The 12,500-nt window shown below is 43.7% G+C and overlaps 2 protein-coding genes across 10 annotated transcripts in view; one reads left to right on the top strand and one right to left on the bottom strand.

Annotated features, from left to right (window-relative positions):
* cspp1a (centrosome and spindle pole associated protein 1a) overlaps nt 1-8,942 on the top strand; it is a 25,668-nt gene extending 16,726 nt beyond the window's left edge. For all 4 annotated transcript variants that reach the window (XM_076290901.1, XM_076290899.1, XM_076290902.1 and 1 more), the window contains 6 exons: nt 2,165-2,299; nt 2,771-2,814; nt 3,132-3,189; nt 6,553-6,656; nt 7,484-7,625; nt 8,150-8,942. In XM_076290901.1, coding sequence (XP_076147016.1) covers nt 2,165-2,299; nt 2,771-2,814; nt 3,132-3,189; nt 6,553-6,656; nt 7,484-7,625; nt 8,150-8,358 — 692 coding nt within the window. In that variant the 3' untranslated portion in view covers nt 8,359-8,942. The remainder of the gene's footprint in view (nt 1-2,164; nt 2,300-2,770; nt 2,815-3,131; nt 3,190-6,552; nt 6,657-7,483; nt 7,626-8,149) is intronic.
* An 829-nt stretch (nt 8,943-9,771) lies between these two features.
* Nucleotides 9,772-12,500, bottom strand: part of arfgef1 (ADP-ribosylation factor guanine nucleotide-exchange factor 1 (brefeldin A-inhibited)) — a 70,790-nt gene continuing 68,061 nt past the window's right edge. For all 6 annotated transcript variants that reach the window (XM_076290908.1, XM_076290905.1, XM_076290907.1 and 3 more), the window contains one exon: nt 9,772-11,288. In XM_076290908.1, coding sequence (XP_076147023.1) covers nt 11,109-11,288 — 180 coding nt within the window. In that variant the 3' untranslated portion in view covers nt 9,772-11,108. The remainder of the gene's footprint in view (nt 11,289-12,500) is intronic.

A 12,500-nucleotide genomic window follows, 5' to 3' on the forward strand; every position in this document is an offset into this window, starting at 1 on the left:
CCTCTCCTCTCCTCTCCTCTCCTCTCGTTATATGCATTATTCTGAACCCAGTGCTCCCATTATATGCCACCCTATGAGACTGGAACGTAGCCAAAGCCATTCACTGCCACACGACCCCTTCACATTGACTCCTAGAAGCTTTAGACACACACACACACATACACACACACACACACACACACACACACACACAGACACTTGCCCACACATAGAGATACACTGCTATATTTCTTGAAATGGATTGCTGCCAAGTGAGGCCGTTCATCACATCCACCATCTGCTCTGAAAACTCTTTAACTAAGTTACACTTTTACTGGGTTTCTGGCCAATGAATCTGAGACAGCTGTGTGTGCGTGCGTGCGCACATGTTGTATTTGTGGCCACATGCGTGTGTGTGTGTGTGTGTGTGTGGTCACAAGCTCTCCAACTGTGGCCATTTGCTCTCCTTTCTCTCTCACTCTCACACTCTCTGGGCGATGTCCCATGTTCACATTACCACTCCGCTCCTGTTGGCTCCAAAACAACTGCGTACTACTGACTATGGCAGCAGTTCCCAAACGTTTTAGACAATGCATGTTGAACACTAAAGTCTGTGTGCGTGCCTTACTGCCTGACCTGGGAGCTAATGAGCCTGTGAAGTCGTGACCTGGCAGGTCATGATTGTGCTATTTTACGGCACACTGGACGGCAGAGAGGTCCACGGCTGGCCGGCTGGGATGGGGACGGCACTGGAGAGATGGCTGAGTGAAGGCACTGACAGGGTTCATTTAGATTCGGAGATGTCTGTCAGGCATGGGAGGAGAGGGAAAGAGAGGGAAAGACTGCACTCAGAATGGATTATTACACAAAGTGTGTGTGTGTGTGTGCCCTGTTTGTTTGTTTTTTTCCTGTGTGTGTGTGTGTGTGTGTGTGTGTGTGTGTGTGTGTGTGTGTGTGTGTGTGTGTGTGTGTGTGTGTGTGTGTGTGTGTGTGTGTGTGTGTGTGTGTGTGTGTGTGTGTGTGTGTGTGTGTGTGTGTGTGTGTGTGTGTGTGTGTGTGTGTGTGTGTGTGTGTGTGTGTGTGTGTGTGTGTGTGTGTGTGTGTGTGTGTGTGTGTGTGTGTGGAGGCTAGAAATCACCACAGTGTCCATCTTCTCTCTCCAACTCCTTTCTCCCCACTAGTGAGCGTCTGTGTCAGTGCTGCGGTGGTGGATGAGGCATGAGTCAGTGCTCCACGTATCAGTCCTATTTCTGTACAGAGGGGCCGCTGCCTTCCGGCCTCAATCTCCACCTGCCTCCATCTCCACCTGCCTCCATCTCTCTCTTTCTCTCTGTCTGTCACATGTTCACATCTGATAAAACCACCAATCTGATTATTGTCAGAATACAGAATATTCCACTTTACATGTTAAGCGAACTAGTAATAATCTGATTTCATGCTGACACATCTACATTCAGGAATCATGATAAACTCCAACTAAAATCGGAGTATTAGTCACATGACCGATCTAATCAGATTAAAATTGAATACTCCAGGTCACTTATTCCGATTACATAAAATTGGATTTCAATCTAATTTCACAATATACATAACAATTTTTATTGGCATATAGAGTATAATCAGATGAATACTCTATGCTGAGTCATGCTCTGACTGTTGGGCCAGCAGAGCGCCAGGCGGGTGATGGTGGAGGGGGTGGGGGCAGTGGGGGTGGTGGGGGCAGTGGTGGAGGGGGCGGTGGGGGCAGTGGGGGTGGTGGGGGCATCCCAGAGAAATCTCAGTCCCTTCAGTCCTGCTGTAATCACTGGGGCTCAGGGCGCTCTGCCCGCACTCTGCTCCGCTTGCTGATGACGCCTCCCGTGTGTCCTCAGAGCACCTCGCTGAACGGCAGCCGCGCCGGCTCATTGGCTGGCTTAGAGGAGGAAGTCCTCTGTGATTGGCTGGGGTCTGTTTGTTGTGGCCAGCAGCAGAACTCTGTTGGTTTGAGCAGCTGATGCTTGGTTGTTAGTGCAGTCCTGTGTGACTTGTGAACATGGTGTGTGTGTGTGTGTGTGTGTGTGAGATGAGAGATGAGTCTGATTGCTTGTTTTTGTGTCTACAATTACAGAATGTGCACAATAGAGTCTAAAGAGTGATGGTGATTGCATTATGTCTGACTGTATTGCTGTGTGTGTGTGTGTTGTAGACAGCACGTCCCGTGAGGAGGTGCGTCAGGCCTACCCAGACCCCCCGTGTGACGATTATAGTCTGGAGCTCCAGCAGCAGGCACTGCTACGCCACCAACAACGCAAGATCAACAACATGAGGAAAGACAGAACAGGTCAGACACACACTCACCGCGTCAGACACACACTCACCGCGTCAGACAATGTCCTTCCCACGACAATATGCCCATTGCTTCATTAATGACATTAATAATTACATTAATCACAATGATGGGTTCTGTGCGTATTTGCACCTGCTGTTCTGTTTTCTCCTCTCCACTGAAACATCACACACACACACACATACACACACACACACACACACTCTCATACACGCACACAGCCATAGCATCTGTCTGTACTAAGTGTCTGTTTCCCTTTGTATCTCTCTCATATTCAGACGACCATAGATCTTCAAATTAGTCATATTTTCATTTCATTGTCATTAGTCATATTCTTCTTTCTGACTGAACACACGCATGCACACACACACACACACACACACACACACACACACACACACACACACACACACACATGCGCGCCTACGCTGTTCATTCATTCACCAGCCCCTCTCCTCTCTGCAGATTACTTCGATCTGTCATCCCCGTCCAGGGCGCTTCATCATCAGGTAGGCGGGATCTCACCCTCATCTGTTACGCACGTTTCAATTCTCCTGCAGGAAATATAGCTATCGTGTGGCAGGTGGGAGCTTTGAGCTCATCAGTGTTTGCTGTGAAGGTCTTGCCCATGGTGTTAAATTGTCACATAGATTTTTGCCTAGTTAATAACCATGGATTTAGTTAGACTTAAGACTTTGCTCATCATTCAAGTTAGGAATGTGGAATTGTTGTGCAATGACCTTAACCCCTTGGCAGTGGCTTTCTCAGTTCAAGCGTGTGTTGATGACATGGTGACTCTTTCACTGATGCGTGTCTGCTTTTTCAGAAGTCTACTGAAGAGGGCACCACACCAACACTGCTGCAGTCCGAAAGTGCCTTCATTGGTGAGTTAGGGTGTTTGTGGGTTTGTGTGTGCGTGTGCAGTGTTTCCTCTAGATTTGTTTTTAGCAGTGGGGGCAGCCTGACCATCTGCACCCCCCTGCCACATCTGCAACTAAATATCAGAAGGTTACATATAAGGCTACAATATGATTAAACTGGCATTTCATTAGAATATAATATCTTTCTTAACCTCTATTTACACACAGCTCTGACTAATTAGGCTTTTTTTACTATGGCTTAGACTCATAGGATCTATAGCCTATAGCTTAATCTGAACCTATAGCATAATAATAATAACACAGGGTGATTTTTTTTATTTTTTTTTTAATTCTAGTTGCTAATTAGTTGCTAATCACACCATTTAATGTGATTTGAAAGGGACATGTCACTGCTTGAACGTTTTGTGCATGTTGTAGAAACACAACCCACAACACAGCCTTTATTTGGTGCTTATTACACGGCTCTTCAGAGTGCTGCAGAAAGTTCCATTCACATGAATAGGCCTTCCCAACGTTCGGGCCTATGTTAAATCTATATAAATCACCAGCAAAGTATATAATCACCGCTGTCAATGGCAACGGGTTGATTAACGTCTTTCATATCCCTCCGCAAGAATTCCGTTCGCTTATTGCAATGGAATTTCATTGAAAGGGAAAGCTAGTAAGACGTTGGCACGCAACACCTGAAACTGTCAAGTTCTATCTGTGTGGCGAACTATTTATTTTGTCAGCGGAAGACACGAAACGGTAGCAAAATAATTTTTAAAGATTCGTTGTGTTACCGGTAGGTTTTTTTTCTCGTTTTGGCAAGTAGCCGTGTAATAAGCGGGATAATGTATTGTCCGCCGGTAATTATCAGAAAATAAGTCCCTTCAGGTTGAAGCAAAACCCCTCTGCTGCGCGTCGGTGTTCTGTTCTCCCTGTCGGGACTAATTTTCTGATAATTACCGGCGGACAATACATTATCCCTTACAAATCAAATTTGGTTTCTTTGGTTACTTTCTTTGGTTATAGTCCGCTATTCACATTACTAGGCCATCACCGCAAGTGCATACAAAATGTTTATGGCCAAGTTTTGTGCTGTTCCCACATTTGCAAAAATTGCTTACCTTCGTTACTACAAGACGATTGAGCGCATCTACATGGGGAGACATGTCTCCGTGGGGAGACATCCACTCTCCATGTTTCATTTGCGCTGTTGTTGCGAGCTAATAGGCTACGATATGGGAATTTTTTTGAATACGATCAGCTCCAGAAATGAATGGGTTTTCCTTAACCTGTGCTACACCTTTCCACGAAGTTGTGCGAAAATTGTAGTTGATAGCGCATGCCACTAACGTCTATAACAACAATATATTTATGGAATAAAACTAGACAGGTACCTCGGATTAGCATTGCTGTTCTATTGTTAAACTGCAATTATCTGCTGGCAGCGGATCGCATTTAACTGTGTGCCCGGAAAATAATGTGCGTCTGCCCTAATTCTGAAGCAGTTGCCACTGCTACAACATGAAGGGGAAACACTGGGAAGAAAGTTATTGTTTTAAATAGGCTACATCAATACATGTGAAGTGAAACTGGACGGGCCATAATAACCTCTGACTAGTTTTACTTATTGTCAAATTGCAATGTGAGCGGCAGCCAGCGGGGGAGATACGTCGGCAGGATTATTTAAAAGGCAACCGCAACTACATTGTGAGTCTGCCCTGATTCTGATACCATGGCGGCATTAATTTTACCGTGGCGGGCGCCATGCTAAAATCAATGTAGAGGAAACACTGGTGGTGCGCGCATGTAGGGCAGCCACGGCCTACTGGTTAGCACTTCGGACCTGTAACCGGAGGGTTGCCGGTTCGAACCCCGACCAGTAGGCACGGCTGAAGTGCCCTTGAGCAAGGCACCTAACCCCTCACTGCTCCCCGAGCGCCGCTGTTGATGCAGGCAGCTCACTGCGCCAGGATTAGTGTGTGCTTCACCTCACTGTGTGCTGTGTGTGTTTCACTAATTCACGGATTGGGATAAATGCAGAGACCAAATTTCCCTCACGGGATCAAAAGAGTATATATACTTATACTTATACTTATATGTGCGTGTGTGCGGCGGCTGGTGTTTTGGAACAATCAACTCTTAAAATGAGTGTCTGACAAACCAAAAATTTGTTCAATGGATGTGTTTTCTAAAATGTGCATTAATCCAGAATAATAAAGATGGTCGCACTCCAAAATCACGCTTATTGTCTTTTAATATTTGTTCTCAGTAACAGCAGGGGTTTCAAACCTGAAAAGTCTGACATGGTAAGCAACAGCATGGCCAGCCCCTGATTGCATTCCTCCACCCACTCCATTCATTAAGGTTTCTGTGCCTCGGATGAGGCTTCAGAGTGGTCTGCTGCTGCAGCAGGGATTTAAGGAACCCGTGGTGCCATTTTCCCTTTAATCTTCAATTCAGACATGGCAAACAGACAGTGAAGGAAAGACTAATGACAGTGATGGGGAAGAAAGTGCAGAAGAAAGTGTGAATTATTAGTAGTAAGAGCCCTGAAATGGATTAGTGTGTGTGCGTGTGCGTGTGTGTGCGCGCGCGCGCGCTGTAGACAGCGTGTCCCTTGAGGAAGAGTGTAAGGCCTACCCAGATGCCCCATGCGATATCACAGTGTGGACATCCAGCAGCAGGTTTGAGGGAGGGTAAACGGGGAGACTATGGTGCAGTACTGACTCATGTTTGAGTTTGGATCTTGCTTATGGTATAAACTGTAAATTGATTTCGAAATTAGATTAATTTATTTAGCTTGTAGCCCAAGTTTTCCCGTCATTTAAATGTGTCAAGGTGTCTAGAGAGATAGGAAGCGGGGAAAGAAGGAGGGAGTGTTGAGCCAGATGGAGAGGCGTTTCACACATATACTGCGCACACACACACACACACACACACACACACAAGCCCTCCTGCTGTGACCACATGGCAGCTTTCCACAGTGTCAGCAGGGAGCCTCCGGCCTGCAGCAGGCCTGCCACACTGAGGGTCACCATTGTAGACGGAGGGAGACATGACGGCCACAGAGCTGTCGGCCAGAGGGCATGTGGGAGGGAGGGAGGGGGAGGTCACTCCAGGATGAACGTGGCTGGTTAGAGTGAGAGGCAAACATGTTTCTTTGCACGTGTGTGTGTGTGTGTAGTGATATGCAGATGGGTGAGGTCCCTTTTCTTCTGTGTGTGTGTGTGTGTGTGTGTGTGTGTGTGTGTGTGTGTGTGTGTGTGTCACTCCTGGAAGAATGTGACTGACCAGAGTGATGTACAGATGGCTGTGTACCTTCTCTTTTTCTCTGTGTGCGTGTGTGTGACTAACTGACCGGTGTGTGTCCCTCTTCAGATTCCCATGCGGGTGTGTTCCCTGAGCCCCGTGAGGAGCGGAGAGAGAGACAGACCTCAGCGCGGGAGAGGAGGCGACTGCAACGGAGGATTGAGTTTGATGAAGTAAGACACGGCTGCTCTCTACGCCACTCTGAAGCACTGTGCTACTGAGTTCCAGAACTCTCTACGCCACTCTGAAACACTGTGCTACTGAGTTCCAGAACTCCGCCAAGTCATCACTGACCTACTCCTTATTCTCTCTGCTGTATGGCTGGAGCAATTAATCAGCTTACTGATTAGTCGTCAACTATTAGATTAATAACTATTTGGTTTGTCATTTTGTAAAGAAAATACCTCAAAACCTGATTGCAGCTACTTAAACTGAAATATTTTCTGCGTTACTTAATTTCCTATTATGTCAAACTAAATATCTTGGACAAAATATTGGGCATTTAAGAAAATAATATTGGGTTTATCTTTTAACGTTATCCGACATTTTCTCTTTTTCGAAACATTTTTACACCATTTTCTGATATTGTATTTTAAAGAATTTCAAAGAATTGATTGATTAATCAAGAAAATAATCAATCATTGATTGACTATGCTATGCCTGTTTGGCCCTTTGTGTGTGGACAGCGGTTATTTAATTAAAGGAGTGTAGAAGTGTGACATTGAATGACATTCATTGCAGTGCATTCTTGTACAGCTCAAGAATGCACTGCAATGAATGTCCGTTGACAGTTAAAGAAGTGCTCTTGCAGTATATTAGCCAGCAACTAACCTGTTAAATTTGGTGATGAGCTTATAGTTACATTCATACTTTAGGGCCTACCTTTTAGCTTGTATATTAGAAAGAATAGCTCATTGTCACATGGGGGCCTACTGTAAAGAGGTTAGGAGTTGCTGAGACCATTTAGCTCAGTGGTTCTCAACACTGTGTGTGTGTGCAGGATCTGGATGCTCTGTCTGGGCAGCGCGAGGCAGACGGACCGTCAGACGCTCAGTCTCTCCGCAGTCTGGAGAGTGTGAGGGAGCGCAACCACCAGAGGATGAGACGCCTGGAGGACATGAGCAAGCAGAGCGGGAGAACAGGTCAGTAGAGAAGGGACGCACTGGGGTGACTGAACTGACTGGGTTGGTTGGTTTATTGAGTGGTGAACTGTTCTTGTTATTTCAAGTTGGTTTATAGGAATTAACTGGTTTAACTCAACAGTGTTATTATCAGTGGTGGGGATATGAACTGTACAGATGTGAAGTTGTATTAAACCTTAACTTTGGTTGAAGTAGTGTTTTAAATTGTGCTAATTATCAGTGATGACCATATTCAATAATGTTATTAAAATAACTCCGAGCTGATCGTTATCATGCCATCATTTGACAAGCAGACGAAGTATAGTTAACGCTAAATGGGTACCCAATTCAACTGAAACTGACATGAGTCATGCTCTACTTGCGACAACACAATACCAGCCGTTCTGGGCGCGCATTGGCAGTGTCAAACTCCACTGTCTGTATTTAAAGTCAATGTAGCATCAAAATGAGTTTGATGCTATTATTTTAAGGTTAAAGAACTGTATTGTGTTGCTTTAACATTGTGACTAATTTTCTCCTCACAGGTGAGCTGTACCCTGACGAGGATGACGAGTTCTGGCAGACGACCTCCCCTCCCCTGGATAGACGCGGCTCTGTGGATACCGTTGCCACGGAGCCCTGGCTGAGGCCCGGCACCACGGAAACCCTGAAGAATTTCCTGGCAGGGCGACGACCGCTCAGCAAGGAAACTGTGACTGAGGACTGGGAGGGTCCTTCCACATACCATGGATGACCACAGAACAGCCACGCTAACCCACCCCTAACCCAGGTGCCTGAGACTGGCCTCTTCCAAGGCTGATCTCAGAGCAGATACACAGGTGCCTGAGGCCTCAGTAGGCCAGTAGTTTGCACTGCATTCATGAGCCATTGACCCTGTAGAGCATAACTTCAGAGCTAAAGAACACTGTTGTTATTTAACGTCTTTTAATATTGATGTTTTATAATGTCTTAACTTTCTCTTTTATATCTGCCTGCTGCTGGTAATTTAATTTATTGTTTTTTTTCATGTGTGCCTAAAAACAGAATAATTGCCTTGTGAGTAGCTGAATGTTGGTAAGGGACTGGACTAAGAATTGTAGTCTAAAGAGTTTCATGCCTCTTATTCACTGGAGACAGAAATTGTGTTTGTGTGTGTTCCCTTCTGTACAGATCATACACTTCAACCGGTTGTGCTTTTGTTTTTCTGTGTGCATGTCTTTGTGCATCTCTCTCCGCATTGTTGGTGCCTCTTCTACTATGATAAGGATTCTCATGTTTTTAGAACAGAATCAGCATCTATTCAGATGTTTTAGATGAAATAAATACCTATTTTAATTATATTGTTTCAGACTTCGAGTCATTGGTAGTTCATATCACCCTTATAAAAGTGGTTACACTAACTGACTAGTTAGTACAGCTATAAGGGCTTTCAGCCACTGCTCTGATAATGATGAAGTGGTTACTGGCATGGCTAGCAGCTAGGAATATAAACTATGGGTTAATGGCTACCCTCGTCTAGATTTGCTCAATACACCAATACTAGAAAAGTATCACGATGCCCTGCTTGAAATGAAAAAGGTTACAATACCTAAATACTTTTGATAAAACCTGATTAAAACACCATTTGTATGTTTTTCATCAGTTAAAAAGACATAACACATAATTTAAGTTCTACAAAAAAAATCAGTATTGGTATCTAAATCTAAATTGTATCAGTCATAATTGTTGTATCCTGACAACACTACCCTCCTCACAATGGTTTCAGTTAGGTTTAATTCTGAGGCATGCTTGTTTATTCTTGGGTGTAGACTGAGATTGGGATAACTAAATGTGTGGGAGTGGATACTTTTTCGCTACTGCCTTTGGACACCTGAATTTTTATTTGCCATTACCTTTGGGTAAAAGGTATATACACACACATACTTATATATTACTATAAAGAAAAAATATGTATATTACTTTGCATCATGCCTAACAATGCCCTGGCTTGAGCTGTTCTAAAATCACTGGAATCTATGGCATTTTGGGGCTTATTGCTTAATTTTATCACAAGATTTATAGATGAAAAGTCAAGTGGAAAGAGTTACCAAGACTGATTAGGAGACTATGGCGAGACCGACCATAATCCACATATGTTCAAGGAATTCATTACAACAGCACAAATAAACCAAGTTCAAAAACTTTATTGACCTATGACCTGATTAGAATGCTTCGGATGATAACCAGCTTTGTACAGAATGTTGTACAGGCTTATTTTTTTCCACATAGAAAACTTTACAGTGCTGTACCATTATACATTTCTTCTTCTATTCACCCAAACCAGGAATGCTTCAGATCCACACACCATCATCAAATGTTTGAAGCGCAGCTAACATTATTCATATGTTCTATACATACAACCCACCCCGAAAACAAACAAACAAAAAAAAAGATTTAAATATATTAAATTTTTTTCTTAATTTGTACACATACAGTGAAACCTACTCCAAACAGGGATACAGACCAGTGAAATCAGATGCAGTTCACACACACCTCATCAGCTCTTTGTTTTTTTTCTGAAGTTCCAGTTTTCAAGAGAATCCCAGATGCGGACTTGCGGACATTTTTCTCTTAATTAAAAAAGTGTCAGTACATATAAAATGGAATAATTTAACTTATCAGTTTATATTGTAGCAATCAATTAGAAATCTCATTGGACAATCGGGGAGAGATGGCATAGTTAAATAAATTATCACAAAAGTAAAAATCTCCAGTGCATTTTGATAAAGAAAACAAGTGCAGCAAAATTCAGAGAAACCAAAACAAAAAATACAGAAATAAAATCTAGTGTTATGAGATTATTTTACAAAGCTGCATGTCTGTACAACTAGTTTCATCCAAGGAGCTATCAATGCTAATGTTAGCCATTAGCAATGTGAAACAAAAATTAGGATCGTCGAGTAACACGCGTTACTCACTTGTTGGAACTAATCAATGATCTTTTGCTTGATGTTTGAAACCTTTTTCATTCAGAATAGCTTTTTAAGATAATGTCGAGACAAAGCAAGAAACACCCCTTTTTTAAATATATCAGCCTTCTGAAGTGTTTCAGAAGTCATGTTATTTGAATAGTTGTCATTATATTCGCCGGTATGATCCTTTAGATGATATATGCTACTGTACAAAGCGTGGCCATTAGTTCAGTGAAGGGGATGTTTTTCCCCGACCCAGATTCGGTGATATTCTCGATGCAAAGACTCCAGGGAAATTCTGATACTTTCTAGAATCTAGAAGGTCTGCTGAAGTACTGCTGAGTGATGAAGAAAGGGGAAGCAGGCAGAGGATGAAGTCCTATCTGGTAGGGGCTCCTTAGCGCCCTCCGGTGGTTGGGGGGGGGGGAAGAAAAGACAAGAACCATTTGGACGGGTAAATAGAAGTGGGTTGTGGTTTGGTTTATGATGGGTTGTCTGTGAGGGACTTTCTGGGGGAGAAAGGGGGAGCTCGTCTTAATGCCCATGGAAGGTTCTAGACCTCCTGGGTGGCGTCCTCAGAAGCTCCCTGCTCAGCTGCAGGCAGCTGGGCGATTTGGAACACCATCCCAATTCTCAAGAAGAACTTCCGCAGAACAGCCCTGAGCTCTGGAATCAGGTCAAACTGCATGATCTCACACAGCAGGGGGTAGTACCGACTGGCATGGGCTTTGAACTGTGGAAGACACACACACACCACCATGATAACAAAGATCAGTATTCATGTCAATTCCAGTGGAACGCAAACATTATTCTTGTGCAGGTGTAATTAATTCTAAACCCCACGTCTGCTGATGTCACGCCTGTTGACCTCTTGCAGTGCGGCGATGAGAAATAAACAGATATTCCCCCTGCTACGTGTGAGTGCCGTACTTCATTAGCAGTCTAATTGAGCTGGATTGGAAGGGGCTGCTGATTACTCATTGATGAGATGCGTCTACTGGGGCTCTTCTGAACTGCCAAAGGAGGCAAGAGGGAGAGGGAAAGGAATGGCTGCAAAGCTGGAAAAAAAACCTTTTGTTTCTCTCTGCAGATCATAGCCTTTCCTGGAATGATTGTTTTATTTTAACCGTCCTAACCACCAGACATATGGATGTCATATGGATGTCCATCATGTGTATGTACAGGACATCTAGGTGCTCAAAGCACAATCTCTGGCAGTCAGTCGATTCATAGGGCTGCAGCTACACTGCCGTTCAAAAGTTTGGGGTCACTTAGAAATGTCCATTCCACTCCATTATAGACAGAATACCAGCTGAGATTGCATTGTTTTAATTAGCGCAGCAGTTTTCAGATTACATTATGTGCTTACATAATTGTAAAAGGGTTCTCCAATGTTTTCTCAGCTAGCCTTTTAAAATAATATCAGATTAGTAAACAGAATGTGTCTTTGGAACATTGGATGGGTGATGGCCAATGTAGATATTGCATTAAAGATCAGCCATTTCTCTGTTGTCATTTACAACATTAATTATGAAAACAAGGACATTTCTAAGTGACCCCAAACTTTTGGTAGTGTACATAGGTAACCGTCGTCCTCATCATTAATTGAAAACTGTCCACCCTGGATACCATTTAATCCACTCAGCCCATTAGTGCAGAGGAAAATAAGTGATCCAGTTGAGGGGAATGCTCTACTGATCTTTACTTCAGTTTTAAAGTAGATTCGGCGGGCTCTGCTTTCATGTTTTAATGCTAGACCTAGTAGATTACTAGTAATTACTGGCTGACTTTAAAGCAGCCAGACTACAGCTACAACTAGACTGGCTAATTCTAGCACAGATACCACCTGACTAGATTTGACACTGACTGTATAGAAGTAGCACTAACTTGTCCTTATCACACTCTACCTTGATTGTTTCTATTGTTGGGAGTGGCTTTGGTTAAA

The sequence above is a fragment of the Alosa pseudoharengus genome, unplaced genomic scaffold (genome assembly GCF_046254945.1).
Source record: "Alosa pseudoharengus isolate Yale_2024_CS ecotype anadromous, Long Island Sound unplaced genomic scaffold, YU_APseudo_1.1 YU_APseudo_1.1_scf_18, whole genome shotgun sequence".
Classification (NCBI taxonomy): domain Eukaryota; kingdom Metazoa; phylum Chordata; class Actinopteri; order Clupeiformes; family Clupeidae; genus Alosa; species Alosa pseudoharengus.